This window comes from Scyliorhinus torazame, chromosome 17 (assembly GCF_047496885.1).
Source record: "Scyliorhinus torazame isolate Kashiwa2021f chromosome 17, sScyTor2.1, whole genome shotgun sequence".
NCBI classification, from domain to species: Eukaryota; Metazoa; Chordata; class Chondrichthyes; order Carcharhiniformes; family Scyliorhinidae; genus Scyliorhinus; species Scyliorhinus torazame.
The window spans coordinates 158,320,319-158,334,801 of record NC_092723.1 but is presented as its reverse complement, the minus strand read 5'-3'; the positions used below and the strand labels follow the sequence as shown (position 1 = coordinate 158,334,801).

Below are 14,483 nucleotides of genomic sequence, written 5' to 3'. Positions count from 1 at the left end.
CGTGGAGTACCCCGACGGCAGGCAAGATACGGTTTCCCTCCGGGATCTGGCACCCGCTGGATCCTCCACCACTGACGCCCCTTCCCGCGCCGCTCCCCTGCAGGATCCGTCGCCCCCCTCTTGACACACCCCGCCGGCGCCGGCACCGCTACCCCATGCCCTGCCTAGTTCCCCTGCCCCGACCCGGACCGAAGCTCCGACCTCTGTGCTCCCGGATGTGCCCTCAACTGGGACGTCCGTGCCCGCCGCACCACCGCCTGAATTGAGGAGGACGATCCGGCCACCGAGACGGATGGACCTATGATGGCACTTCACCCCCGCCGGACTCTTTTTTTAAACAGGGGGTGAATGTAATGAACGGTTACTGCCTTAACATCATGTAAGGTGATGTCCCCTTTAAGACCGGGCTTGGAACCCTGGGGACTCCGCCTCTGGCTCAGCCCATCTGGGAGCCATACATAAAGGGTTGCCTCATGGTCTGTGTAACAGTCAGCTCTCGTCTCTAGCTCTAGCATAGTTATTAATCTAATAAAGCCTTCTTTACAGTTTAATCTCTATGTCATTATTGAGGGTACTTCACCGCACTTTTTAAATCTCCGCTCCGACTCGCAGCTCCCGCTCTTTTTAAATCTCCGCTCCGACTCGCAGCTCCCGCTCTTTTTAAATCTCCGCTCCGACTCGCAGCTCCCGCTCTTTTTAAATCTCTCAATCGTTGAGTACAATTCTGCTGCTGTGGATGGCCACAGCGCCTCATGGAAACCCAGTCTTGAGTTGTGAGTTCTGTTCAAAGTCTATCCCATTTAGCATGGTGGTAGTGCCACACAACACGATGGGGGGTATCCTCAATGTGAAGATGGGCCTTTGTCTCTACATGGTCTGTGCAGTGGTCACTTCTACTGATACTGTCATGGCCAGATACATCTGCAGCAGACAGGTTGCTGAGGATGAGGTCAAGTATGTTTTTCCCTCTTGTTGGTTCTCTCACCGCCTGTTGAGTCCCAGTCTATGTCCTTTAGGAATTGGCCACTGTGGTCTGTGGCGGTACTACCGAGCCACTTTTGGTGATGGACATGGAGGTCCTCCACCCAGGGTATATTCTATGCCCTTACCCTTCCGACGATGTAGAGGTATGACTGGATTCAGGTTGACTATCTGCACCCTGGAAACTAATTAAGAATTATGTAACATTTATAAGAGCTGATGAATTTGTTTTTTAAAAATTTTGCTTGTTCACAGGATCTGGGTGTTGCTGGCTAGGCCAGCCCACTACTAATTGCCCTTGAGTAGTTGGCGATGAGCTGCATTCTTGAACCACTGCAGTCCATGTGGTGTAGATACACACACTGTGCTGTGGGAAAGGGAGTTCCAAGATTTTGACCGAGCGATATAGTTCCAAATCAAGATGGTGTGTGGTTCAGAGGGAAACCTGCATGTGGAGGTGTTTCCATGTATTTGCTGCCCTTGTCTGTCTAAGCGGTAGAGGTTCTGGGTTTGGAAAGTGCTGTCGAAGGAGCCTTGGTAAGTTTCTGCAGTACAGTCTAGATGGTACACACTGCGGGTTGGTGGTGGATGGGGTGCCAATCACACAGGCTGCTTTGTCCTGGATCTTGGTGAGCTTCATGAATATTGTTGGAGATGAACTCATCCAAACAAGTGGAGAGTATGCCATCATACTCCTGACCTGTGCATTGCAGATGGTGGACAGGCTTCGGGGAATCAGGAGCAGAATTTCCAGCCTGCTCTGAAAGCAACAGTATTTATATGGCTAGTCTAGTTCTGTTTTTGGTCATTGGTAACCCCCAGGACGTTCATATTGGGAGATTCAGTGATGATGATGCCATTGAATGTCAAGGGTACACTGTTAGATTCTCTCTTGCTGAAGAGTTAAAATCAAAAGGACAGGAGTGGGACAGGGAAAAGGTGGGGGCTAGTATGACCATTTACAACTATTTTAAATAATTTTTCCTCTTCTTTCCTTCCTATTGTAGCAATCATCCCGATTCTTTGGCTGCTAATGACCCAATGGTTCCTGAAGGAAATGGTACATCTACAGTGAGCCTAAACATTGATTTCCATTCCAGGAGCCCTTGTGCGTACTCCTGACATAGAAAGTTAACGCACAGGAAAAGACCATTTTGCCTGTCCTACCTGTGCTGGCACTTTGCTCGAGCAGACTCAATACTACCCATTGTCCTTGATCATCCTCTGCTTCAAACATTTATTGAATTTTCTCTTCAAAATTTCCTGGAAAACAAAAATGACCCCAGCATCTCTTTTTCTACTGCAAACTGTCTTCTAAAACACCTCTTTGTACCTGGTCTCCTCCACCCACACTTCCAACAAAAAAATGCAAGGAACTCACGGACCATCTGATCCGCTACCGTCGCCACATTCCTCCCTTCCACTGTCCCTGGCCACAGTTGCTATAATGCTAACTCTAAATCTAGCCCTAAATTTGAAATTTTCTCCAGTATCTATCCCATATCCTTTCTGAACTTATCTTGCCCATGAGACACACCTCTCATTACCTTCAATTCCATCCCCATTAAACAGTCAGCCACCCCTCCTGGTGCCCAAGTTAGCTGATATTGCTTTTCTCTTTTCAAGTGTTGCCCCTCCCTCCTTTAAATCTGCTGTCATCCCCCCACTCCTCAGAAAACCAACCCTTGAACTCACTGTCCCTGAAAGCTACTGCCCGTCTCCAACATTCCTTTCTTCTAAAGTTCTTGAACATGTTGTCATTTTCCCAAATCCATTCCCACCTTCTTTCCTGGAACTCCCATGTTTGAATTTCTCCAGTAAATTTTCTACCCCTATCACAGTACCGAAACAGCTCTTAGCAAAGTCACAAGTGATATCCTATGCAGTTGTGACAAAGGTAAACTATCTTTTGTGAGGCCCACGAAGAATCCAGCACGAGTTGAAGGATAGAAAGAAATAACATTTATTTACAAAAACATATATATACAACAGCAGCAACTCCCTTGCTGCTCACTCTCCTCTAGCTGGTTCCAAACTGGCCAGCTTTATTTATGCAGGGAATTTGCTAATGATTTCTCCGCCCCCCCCCCCCCCTCATTGGGGAAGCTCATACTCCCAAAGGATTGTGGGATTGCCATTAGTCCCCAGCCAGTGGTAAGCAGGCAGGTTATAACATCCCGCCCCCAAAGTCCACGGAATCTACCGAAGACCCTGGCGAAGGAGGGCGTCGGACTTGTTTTGCCGCAGGCCGGACACCATTTGCATGAAGCGCTGGATCAGGCGGTGTGTAACGAGACGGAGAACGGCGCTTACGTGATGAATGGCGTAACGGTTGTACATCCACGACCCGTGGGCCTGAGGACTCCCCCTCTGAGGCGTCCTGTGTCTCCATCTCGGAGTCGGAGTCCGCTGCCTCCGTCATCTCGGCGTCTCTATCTCCACGTGGTTCTGCAACGACCTGTGCAGGTTTTGAGTGCGGCGCCAGAGGAAGATTGTGAGGAATACTCGTCTCTGTGGCTGTAGAATTGAGCTCCGGGGGCGGGGAATCTTTGGAAGAGATGGTCTTCTGGACCGAACGTGGTCTACATGCTTGCGCTGGAGACGACCATGGGCTTGCACCTGGTAAGAGATAGGGCCCGTTCGGCGAAAGATAACGCCAGTGACCCACTGGGCACCACCAGCAAAATTTCGAACGAACACTGGGTCACCGAGCGCAGACTGCCGAATCGGCCGATGCCGAGAAAAACCATGTCCCTGCTGTTCTTGAGTGTGGTGTAATTTTGCGCCAATATCCGGGAAAACCATGCTAAGGCGGGTGCGAAGTCTCCGGCCCATTAGGAGTTCCGCGGGAGCTACCCCAGTCACTGCATGTGCAGTGATCCTATATGAAAACAAAAATCGAGCCAGTCTCGTGTCCATAGATCCGGAAGACTGCTTCTTTAGGCCTCGTTTGAATGTCTGCACTGCGCGCTCCGCCAATCCATTGGGTGGTATGGAGCGGTGCGGATATGGCGTATGCCGTTCACCTTCATGAACCTTGCAAACTCCCGACTTGTGAACAGAGTGCCATTGTCCATGACCAGCACCTTGGGGAGACCATGCGTACTGAAAGACAAACGCAACTTCTCGATTGTTGCGCAGGATGTTGTGCCGACCATCCTATGCACCTCTAACCATTTAGATTGGGCATCGATAAATAGAAGGAACATGGATCCTTGAAAAGGGCCGTCGAAATCCGCATGCAAGCGTGCCCAAGGCCGCCCAGTGATGTAGGGGTGCGGCCGGCGGATGCCTCTGATGCTCCTGGCAAATGGAGCAGTTTTGGTCCACCTTCTCAATGTTGATGTCAAGGCCTGGCCACCAGACATGTCCGAGCCAACATTTTCATTTTGGTCACACCCGGATGCCCATTCTGCAAGTCCCTTAGTATCAGCTCCTGTCCTTTTTCCGGGACAATCACACGTGTCCCCACAAGAGTATACCGTCTTCCATGCTAAATTCTGACAGCTTGGAGGAAAATGCCCGCAACTCGCCTGGGAGCTGTCTATGCTGCCCACCATACAAGACTATGTGCCGAACCTTTGACAGCACTGGCTCCATCTGGGTCCACTCACGGATCTGTGATGCCGTGACAGGCAAGGAGTCCATAAAATTTAGGGTTGCAACCACCTCACCGGTCGTGGGAGTCGACATGGGGCCGGTCGATAAAGGCAATTGGCTCAGTGCGTCGTCATTCGCTATCTGGGTTCCTGGTTTGTGCTCCAGAGAATACTCGTAGGCAGCGAGCAATAAAGCCCAGCGCTGGATCCGTGCAGAAGCAATGGGCGGTATTGACTTATCCTCTCGGAAAAATCCTAGCAGAGGCTTATGATCAGTCACGATAGTGAAGTGGCGGCCATACACATACTGGTGGAAGCGTTTAATCGCAAAGACCACCGCCAGATCCTCCTTCTCGATCTATGCATACTTCTTTCCCACTGCAGTCAATGTGCGGGAGGCGAAAGCTATCGGCCGCTCGGTCCGTTCTCCATCTTGTGGGACAGGAAGGCCCCAATACCATACGGGGATGCACACGTGATGAACAAAGGCTTTCCAGGATCATAGTGGGTTAGTAACCCAGACAATGACAATTGTTGTTTTACCCGCCAGAAAGCGGTTTCTTGCGGCTGACCCCAAACCCAAGTGTGATTCTTCTTTAGCAGAAGGTGCAATGGGGCCAGTGTAGTTGCCAGATTGGGGAGGAACTTCCCGTGATAGTTTACGGGGCCGAGAAAAGAACGAAGATGCGAACTGTCAGTTGGGGCGGGGGCCTGTTGAATTGCGCGCACTTTCTCTGCGACGGGGTGCAAACCTTTGCGGTCCACCCGATAACCCAGGTAGACCACTTCCTTCGCCTGAAAGACGCACTTTGTGTGATGTAAACGGACTCCAGCCTCTGAAAAGCGTCGAAGCACAGCCTCCAAATTTTCCTGTTCCGACGTCCCTGTAATCAAAACGTCGTCTAAGTACACAGCGACACGTGGTAAACTTCTCAAGATGCCCTCCATGATGCATTGAAAAATAGCACAGGCAGAGGATACCCCAAAGGGCAGCCGTGTATATTCATACAGGTCCCAATGTGTATTGATAGTTACGTATGGCTGGGAGACAGTTACGTATGGCTGGGAGACAGGGTCCATCTCCAACTGTAGGTAGGCGTGACTCGTATCTAATTTTGTGAACGAGAGTTCGCCTGCAAGCTTCGCGTAGAGATCCTCTATGCGAGGCATTGGATATCGGTCGAGCCGGGAAGCTATATTCACTGTAAGTTTATAGTCGCTGCACAAGCGAATTATGGCATCTGGCTTCATTACAGGTACAATTGGTGCTGCCCAGTCAGCAAAACGGACGGGCCTGATAATACCCAAGGTCTCCAAACGAGTGAGCTCCCCTTCTACCTTCTCGAACAAAGTGTAAGGCACCGGGTGCGCCCGGAACATGGCTCCTGGTTCGACTTGGATACGGCACTACAGCCACTTTTATTTTCCCCAAACCGGGCTGGAATACATCTGGGTACCGTCCTAGCACCTCAGTCATCCCTCCAGAACCTGTTTTGAGGATGTGCTGCCACTGCAGCCGCAAATGGCGCAACGAGTCCAGACCCAACAGGCTGGGCCCGTGGCCACGCACCACGATGAGTGGGAAACTCCCCTCCTGGCGTCCATAAACAACAGGGGTCATCGTAGTTCCTGCATTGTCCAATGGTTCCCCCGTGTAGGTGGCCAACCTGGCCTGTGTGTCGGTTAATGTAAGGGTCTGTATACCCTGCTTGATGCGGTCGAATGTCCTCTGGGCGATCACTGAGATCGCTGCGCCAGTCTCCAACTCCATCTCAAGCAGGTGACCATTGACCTGTACTGTCACCTTAATGGGGGCCACATGGGGAGCTGCCACACAATGCAGCTGCAGGCAGTCGTCCTTCGTCTGCACGTCCTTGGGAGTAGTCGCCGCAGGTTCATTCAAATGGAAGGTACGGCCCCTGGGCTGGCCCCAGTTTCTGTCGGAACGTCGGCGCCTCTGGCATGCCCAGGACCGGCGTCTGCGACGGGGTCGGCGCCCACAAGTCCGACATGGACATGGCCCCTCATCCATTGATTCTGGAGAAGGCTCCCTTCGGGGAGGAACGTTCGACGGCCACTGGCGTCGATCCGGACGTCGCCTCGCCCAAGGTACCGCAGGGCTGCGGGGAGACGCTTTTGGACGGAAGAGGTTGCGCCTCAAGGCATGCACCTCCATTCCCTGTAGCTCCTGCACTCCACGTTCTGCGCTCTCTCGGGACAATACCATTTGAATGGCCTGTTGAAAATGTCAATGTTGGCTCAGCTAACGACTTTCTCTGGGGGGGCCGCATTGTTAATACCGCAAACCAAACGGGCGTGTAACATTTCTGACAAGGTCTCACCATAGTCACAGTACTCTGCAATCCTGCGTAGCCTGGATAGAAACTCTGCAAGGGATTCTCCTGGGGTCCTCTCAGCGGTATGAAACCGGTAACGCTGGACTGTCATGGGCGGGTTGGGTTAAAATGTTGCCCCACTAAGTTCACAACTTCATCAAACGCCTTGGTGTCCGGCGCAGCTGGGTATGCAAGGCTCCTAATCACCCCAAACAGTATGCGGGCCGCAGGCAGTGAGCAAAATGACCACCTGGCGCTCGTTTTCAGTGATGGTGTTTGCCCGGAAATAGTAACGCATCCGTTGTGCGTACTGGTTCCAACTTTCCAGCGCAGCATCAAAAACATCCAAACGTCCATACAGAGGCATGGTGTAACAGAAAAACAACTTCCAACCTGTATCCAACAAAAATCCAGGGAGGCGGCTTAAGCAGCGTAGACAGCTATCCACTTTAACCCTCGTCGCCAGTTTTGTGAAGGCCACAAAGAATCCAGCACGAGTTGAAGGATACAAAGAAATAGCATTTATTTACAATAACATAAATATACAACAGCAGCAGCAACTCCCTTGCTGCTCACTCCTCTCTAGCTGGTTCCAAACTAGCCAGCTTTATTTATGCAGGGAACTTGCTAATGATTTCTCTGCCCCCGCTCATTGGGGAAGCTCATACTCCCAAAGGATTATGGGATTGCCATTAGTCCCCAGCCAGTGGTAAGCATGCAGGTTATAACACTATCCTTCCTCGTCCTTCTTGATGTTTGTAGTCTTTGACATGGTTGGTCACACCATCCTCTTCCAAGACAGTTCCACTATCTAGCCGTCTAGCTGGGTGGGAGTGTTATCGCCTGGTTCCATTCTTATCTATTTAACCATAATATCACTTGCAATGGCTTTTCTTGCTCCCTTACCTCTAGTATCCCTTAAGAACCTATCCTTGGCCCCCTCCTATTTCTCATTAACATGCTGCCCTTTGGTGCCATCATGTGAAAGCACAGTGTTTATTTTCACATGTACCCTGACGACAGCCAGATCTACCTCACCACTATCTCTATTGACTCCTCCACTGTTAATAAACTATTAGACAACATATATATTTTTTAATAAATAAATTTAAAGTACGCAATTATTTTTTCCAATTAAGGGGCAATTTAGCGTGGCCAATCCACTTAACTTACGCATCTTTGGGTTGTGGGGGCGAAACCCACGCAGACACGGGGAGAATGTGCAAACTCCACACAGACAGTGACCCAGGGCCGGGATTCGAACCCGGGTCCTCAGTGCTGTAGGCAGCAATGCTAACCACTGTGCTGCCCCCTCCAAAATAATATTGAGAAGACTGAAGCCATCATTTTTGGTCTCTGCTGTAAACTCATTCCCTATTACAGACTCCAGTCCCATCCCTCTCCCTCACAACCGTCTTAGATTAAAGCAGTCTGTTCACAATCTTGGTGTCCCATTTACCCGGTGATGAGCTTCTGACTTCATATTCATGATATCACGAAGACCGCCTATTTCCGTAATATTGCCTGACTTTGCCCCTGTCTCAGCTCATCAGCTGCTGAAACCCTCATTAATCAGTGATTAGCACTGCTGCCTCACAGTGCTGAGGACCCGGGTTCAGTCCCAGCCCAGGGTGTCACTGTTCATGTGGAGTTTGCACATTCTTCCCAAGTCTGCGTGAGTCTCACCCCCACAACCCAAAGATGTGCAGGGTAGGTGGATTGGCCACACTAAATTGCCACTTAATTGAGAAAATAACTTCAAAACTTGACTATTCCAATACATTCCTGGTCGGACTCTGACATTCTACTCTTCTTAACTCTGAGGTCATCCAAAACTCTACTGCCCATGTCTCAATTCATAACAAATCCTCGTCAGCTATCAGTTCTGTGCTCAATGATCTACATTGAATCTTGGTTAAGCAATACATTTTTTAATTCTCATCCTTGCTTACAAATCGCTCTGTGGCCTCACTGACCCTCTGTCCAATTCTGAAAATGTTTTCAATCCCGCAGTCCTCTATTCCTCTAATTCTGGCCTCCTGAGCACCTGACTTTAATTGTTCCACCACTGATACTCGGATCTGGAAATTCTCCCTACGCTTCTCTACCTTGTTTTCCTCCTTTAAGTAAGACATATCTGAAAACCTACTTCTTTTACCAAGCTTCTGGCAACTTGATTTAATATCTCCTTATGTAGCTTGGTGTTACATTTTGTATAATAATGCTCCGTAAAGCACTATGGGATGTTTTCTTATGTTAAAGGTGCTATATAAAGACAAATTGTTGTTAAAAATTCTAGTTATTCTCTTGAGCAAAGTATTCTGAACTAACAATCTGTTGTATAAGATAATTTTTCCTTACTCTTTTGGTGACATTTGATAGCTAATCATCAGTTATTACAGACCACAAATCAGAAAAGTGATGTTATAATCATTCATGGGATGTGCACGTTGCTGGCTAGGCCTATATTTACTGCCTATCCATAATTGCTCTCATGCAGGTGGTGGTGAGCTGCCTTCTAGAGCTGCTGCAGTAGGTATGCCCACAGTGCTGTTAAGGAGGGTTCCAGGATTTTGACTCAGCCACAGTGATGGAATGAGTTATATTTCCAAGTCCGGATGGTGTGCGGCTTGGAGGGGAATTTCCAGGCGGCAGTGTCTGCTGCTCTGTCATTCTAGATGGTAGCAGTGGTGGTTAGATTAGAAAAGTCCCGAAAACATAGCGCAACCTCTTACCAACCCCTGACCTACATCCATGTTTCCACTGGCCCACCATCAATTGCATAAAATGCAGCGGTCTTTAAAATTTTTAAAAAGCAACCCACCACCCTGGTTTCACCAATTCTGGATATCAGGAGAGCATTTGGGTTTTCAGCAGCCAGCATTGCCAGGGTACTAGGAATGAGAGAAATGTTAATTATGTCCTTCCTTCATTTGCATGCATTCAGAATGTACCCTTCTCAGTGGAAATTTTCTTTTCGACAGTTTATCCTGTCCTATCTTTTAGAGGTTAGAACAGGTGTTCCTGGAAAGGTGCCAGTGTTGGTATAGGATTCCCAGGAGTGTGGCAATATTTGATTAGGTTTCCCCTGAAATGTGTCAATATTGCTAGGCGGACCTTAGGCGCCAGCCAATATTGATAGCAGCCCTCAGGGGCGAGCCAATATTGATGAGGCGTTCCCAGGAGCATGCAAATATTTGAAGGGTTCTCCAGGAAAGTGCCAATGTTTGTATGGGATCCTCAGAAATGTGTCAGTATTCATAGGGGTAAGCAGAAACATGTAAATATTTACTGGGGATCCCAAGATTGTGTCAATATTTATTGGGGATTGCAGGATTGAGGGCTGAATTTTACGTGCCCCCTGCGGCATATTTCCTGTGGATAAAATAGGATGGAGTGCATCCCACCATCGGCCTCACTCCATAATATGATAGCTCACCCATCATATTTAAATGAATAATCAAAAGTCAATTAGGTTTGATATCAAGCCAACTGACTCTGATAATACACTGCCCATGCCATAAAATGTTTGGTGTTTCCAGCCAGGCAGGAGCAGGAGGGTTCATTTTTTTCACTCAAATGCTTAAAGGCTGGGAGGGACAGGGTGAAACCCGCATTCTTCCCAACCACTTCATTACTTAAACCCACCCACTCCCCTCTTCGTAACCTACCCAAACGCTCCTGGTTCAAGACCCTGGATTTACCTGCCCCGGCGATCCACAAGCATTGGTCTTCTTCTTCTCTTGCAGTTCTGCAGTGGCCACTGACAACTTCCTGTCAGCAATGATGAAGCTGCTGGCCAACTGGATTGGCTGGCAGCCCCAGTTGGTGGGACATCTTCCCCAATGGAGGCAATTGAAGTCCCACTTCACTCTCATTCGTCTGCCCTGCAGCCCTCCCCTATATTATGCAGCCCTGTGACCCTATATGTAGAAGATCCCCTGTCATGATATGCAACCAATGAACACTCCGAATAGGACACAACCAATGGGCAGTCAGGATACTCAGCGGTGGCATCACCACAAAGGGGCATGACATTAATACTATATAAAAGGGATGAGGCACTTACACCCTGCCTCTTTCCACAGACAGACATCTAGAGTTTGACAGGGTTGATCAGCAGCATCACACCCCAGCACATGGCTTAGAGCAAGCTGGTACAGTTAGACTGGGTTACTACAGTTAGATTAGCAGAGAGTCAGGGCAGCACGGTGGCACAGTGGTTAGCATTGTTGCCTCACGGCGCTGAGGTCCCAGGTTCGATCCCGGCTCTGGGTCACTGTCTGTGTGGAGTTTGCACATTCTCCCTGTGTTTGCGTGGATTTCGCCCCCACAATCCAAAAAATGTGCAGGATAGGTGTATTGGCCACGCTAAATTGCCCCTTAATTGGAAAAAAAAATGAATTGGGTCCACTAAATTTATTTAAAAAAAAAAAGATTAGCAGAGAGTCGAACTCATTTGAGAACTGTTAATAGTTCAATAAACACGTTGAACTCATTTCTGAGTCTGGAGCATCCTTTAGTTAAGACTGCATCAAGTAGCAGCCTGTGTTATCCGAAGCAGCTTAACACAACATGATACCAGAAGTGACTGTTCAACCTGTTTAGTTCAACTCCGCAAGATCTACTGAATACAGGCACAATACGCAAGATTCAGGCTCCTCATCAGCTCAGGACCACCGGCAATCTTAGTGCCAACTGGCGATCATTCAAGCAGAAATTTCAACTATACGTGGAAGCATCCGACCTCAATGGCACGGCCGATGTTCGGAAGATAGCACTTCTACTCACCACTACGGGTGACCATGCGATAGAAATCTTCAACTCCTTTCACTTTTCCGAAGGGCAGGACAAAACGAAGTACCAAACCATCCTGGACAAATTCAACCACTGTGAGGTGGACACCAAGCGCAACATCTTCAAGCAGAGGATGCAAGGTGAGGACGAATCTTTCAACTCATACCTTACTAACCTTAGACTGCTAGCGCAATCCTGCAACTTCGGTGATATCACTGACTCCATGATCAGAGACCAAGCCATTTTTGGAGTCCACTCTGATCCTCTGCGAGAGCAATTGTTGAAAATCAAGCACATGACCCTGCCAGTCGCGATTGAAACGTGTACTGTGCATGAGCACTCTAAAAATCGCTATTCACAGCACAAAACAGCAGAACGTGAAAAACAAGCCTCCCACGAGGTGAAGAGTGTTAAGGCCATCTCCCGGATCCAGCGCCTCCACATTGCCGAAAGTGGCCATTTTGCGCGCTCTTCCCGGGGCCCGACGCATGCGCAATGCGATCGGGAACACGAAGCGGCTGAAAACCGCTCTGCGCAGGTGCAGACGTCCGAGAATCGCACCACGCATGCGCAACGACGCACTGAGCGTCATGACGCATGACGTGTGCGAACTGCGGCACTGCCCATTTAAAAAAAAAAAACCAGAAGAAACTGCCCTGCAAAAGGCAAACGCTGTTTAAACTGTGGGAAACCAAACCACTTGGCAGCCCTGTGCAGATCTGCACCACCAGTCAGGAGCCAACGCTCCCAATTCCGACAGCGGCGCATCAGAAGTGTGCAACACCGAATGCATGACTCTGATCCAGGCAGTGCGACGGATCCAGATGATGAATACCTGGACAACACATACCGAGTGGGCACTATTACAAAGTGCGAATACGCCACACCAGACACATCGAGTCCAATCAATCCTGGCCGTGGATTCCGAGGACGAATGGCATACAGTGATGAAGGTCAACCATTACCCCATCCAGTTCAAACTGGACACAGGTGCCTCCGCCAACCTGATTTCGCAGGTGGACTTCAAGAGAATCAAGAAGCCCCCCACAATCCTTCCAGCTGCCTGCAAACTCCTGGACTACAATGGAAACGCAATCAAGGCACTGGGGTCCTGCCATCTGCAGGTGTCCAGACGACACACACGAGCAAGCTTACTCTTCGAGATTGTTAACCAGACAGGGCGTCCCTGCTAGGTGCGTACACCTGCAAGCAACTGAACCTCGTTCAAAGGGTCTACACCACGACACCGTTACATTCGGATCTTCAAGCCAGCATCGACGACATCCTAACCCAGTACCCAGATGTATTTAGCGAGATGGGCACGTTGCCGTACGAGTACAAGATTCTACTGCGGCCTGATGCCAAGCCAGTGGTCCACGCACCACAACGTGTCCCTGCTCCACTGAGAGAGCGCCTGAAGGCAGAGCTCACGAGTCTACAACAAAAAGGCATCATCTCCAAGGTCAGTGAACCAACCGACTGGGTCAGCTCGATGGTGTGCGTAAAGAAGCCTTCGGGGGACTTGGGCATCTGCATTGACCCCAAGGATCTAAACAAAAACATTATGCGGGAACGTTACCCCATCCCGAAGAGGGAAGAAATCACGAGTGAGATGACACGCGCGCCTCTTCACAAAATTGGACGCATCCCAAGGGTTTTGGCAAATCCAACTTGAAGAATCCAGCAGAAGGCTCTGCACCTTCAACACGCCTTTTGGCAAATTCTGCTACAACCGAATGCCATTTGGCATCATCTCGTCATCAGAGATTTTCCATTGCATCATGGAACAGATGATGGAGGGAATAGAAGGGGTTCATGTCTACATTGACGATATCAGAATCTGGTCCACAACCCCAGAGGAACATGTGTCGCGATTCAAGAAAGTATTCTGACGCATACATGAACATGGCCTCAAGCTAAACAGGTCCAAGTGCTGTTTTGGGACATCCACGCTGAAGTTCCTGGGTAATCAAATTTCAAATTTCGCAACACGGTGTGCACCTCCACACAGACAAAATTAAAGCCATCGAGGCAATGAAAGTTCCCGAGGACAAGAAGGCAGTATTGCGCTTCCTGGGAATGGTCAATTTCCTTGACAAGTTCATCCCAAATTTGGCCACAAACACTATGGCCCTACGCGACCTGGTGAAAAAAATCAGTGGAAGGCGGAGCACCGAATAGAGTGGTTGGAGCTGAAAGCCAAGCTCACCACTTCATCCGTCCTTGCATTCTTTGACCCAGACCGAGAGACCAAGATATCCACAGATGCGAGTCAGGATGGCATTTGGGCGGTGTTGCTTCAAAGAGATGACACATCATCCTGGGTAGCATACGCGTCACAGGCAATGACACCCACTGAGACCAGATATGCGTAGATTGAGAAGGAGTGTTTAGGTCTTCTCACCGGCATCCTCAAATTTCATGATTATGTCTATGGCTTGCCAACATTTACTGTTGAGACGGATCATAGGCCTCTGGTCCACATCATCCAAAAGGACCTGAACGACATGACTCCTCGTTTGCAGAGAATTCTGCTCCAACTCCGGAGAAATGATTTCAATTTGGTGTACACACCTGGCAAGGAGCTCATCATCGCCGATGCATTGTCCCGCTCCTTCAACTCACCCAGTGAACCACTGGAGATCATCCAGCACATTAAATTGCAGGTACAGCTGTGTGCAAGCACTCTCCCGGCAATAGATGAGAAGATCGTTCTGATCCGAGAAGAGATGGCCAAAGACCCCCAGTTGCAGCGAGTCATCCACAACCT

The 14,483-nt window shown here is 49.3% G+C and overlaps 1 protein-coding gene across 8 annotated transcripts in view; it reads left to right on the top strand.

Moving 5' to 3' along the window:
• Positions 1-14,483, top strand: part of srl (sarcalumenin) — a 158,507-nt gene that overhangs the window by 33,167 nt on the left and 110,857 nt on the right. For 3 of the 8 annotated variants that reach the window (XM_072481423.1, XM_072481420.1, XM_072481425.1), the window contains exon 2: positions 1,989-2,041. The exons of the other annotated variants lie outside the window; for them this stretch is intronic. In XM_072481423.1, the coding sequence (XP_072337524.1) occupies positions 2,023-2,041 (19 nt within the window). In that variant the 5' untranslated portion in view covers positions 1,989-2,022. The remainder of the gene's footprint in view (positions 1-1,988; positions 2,042-14,483) is intronic. 8 annotated transcript variants of the gene reach the window in all.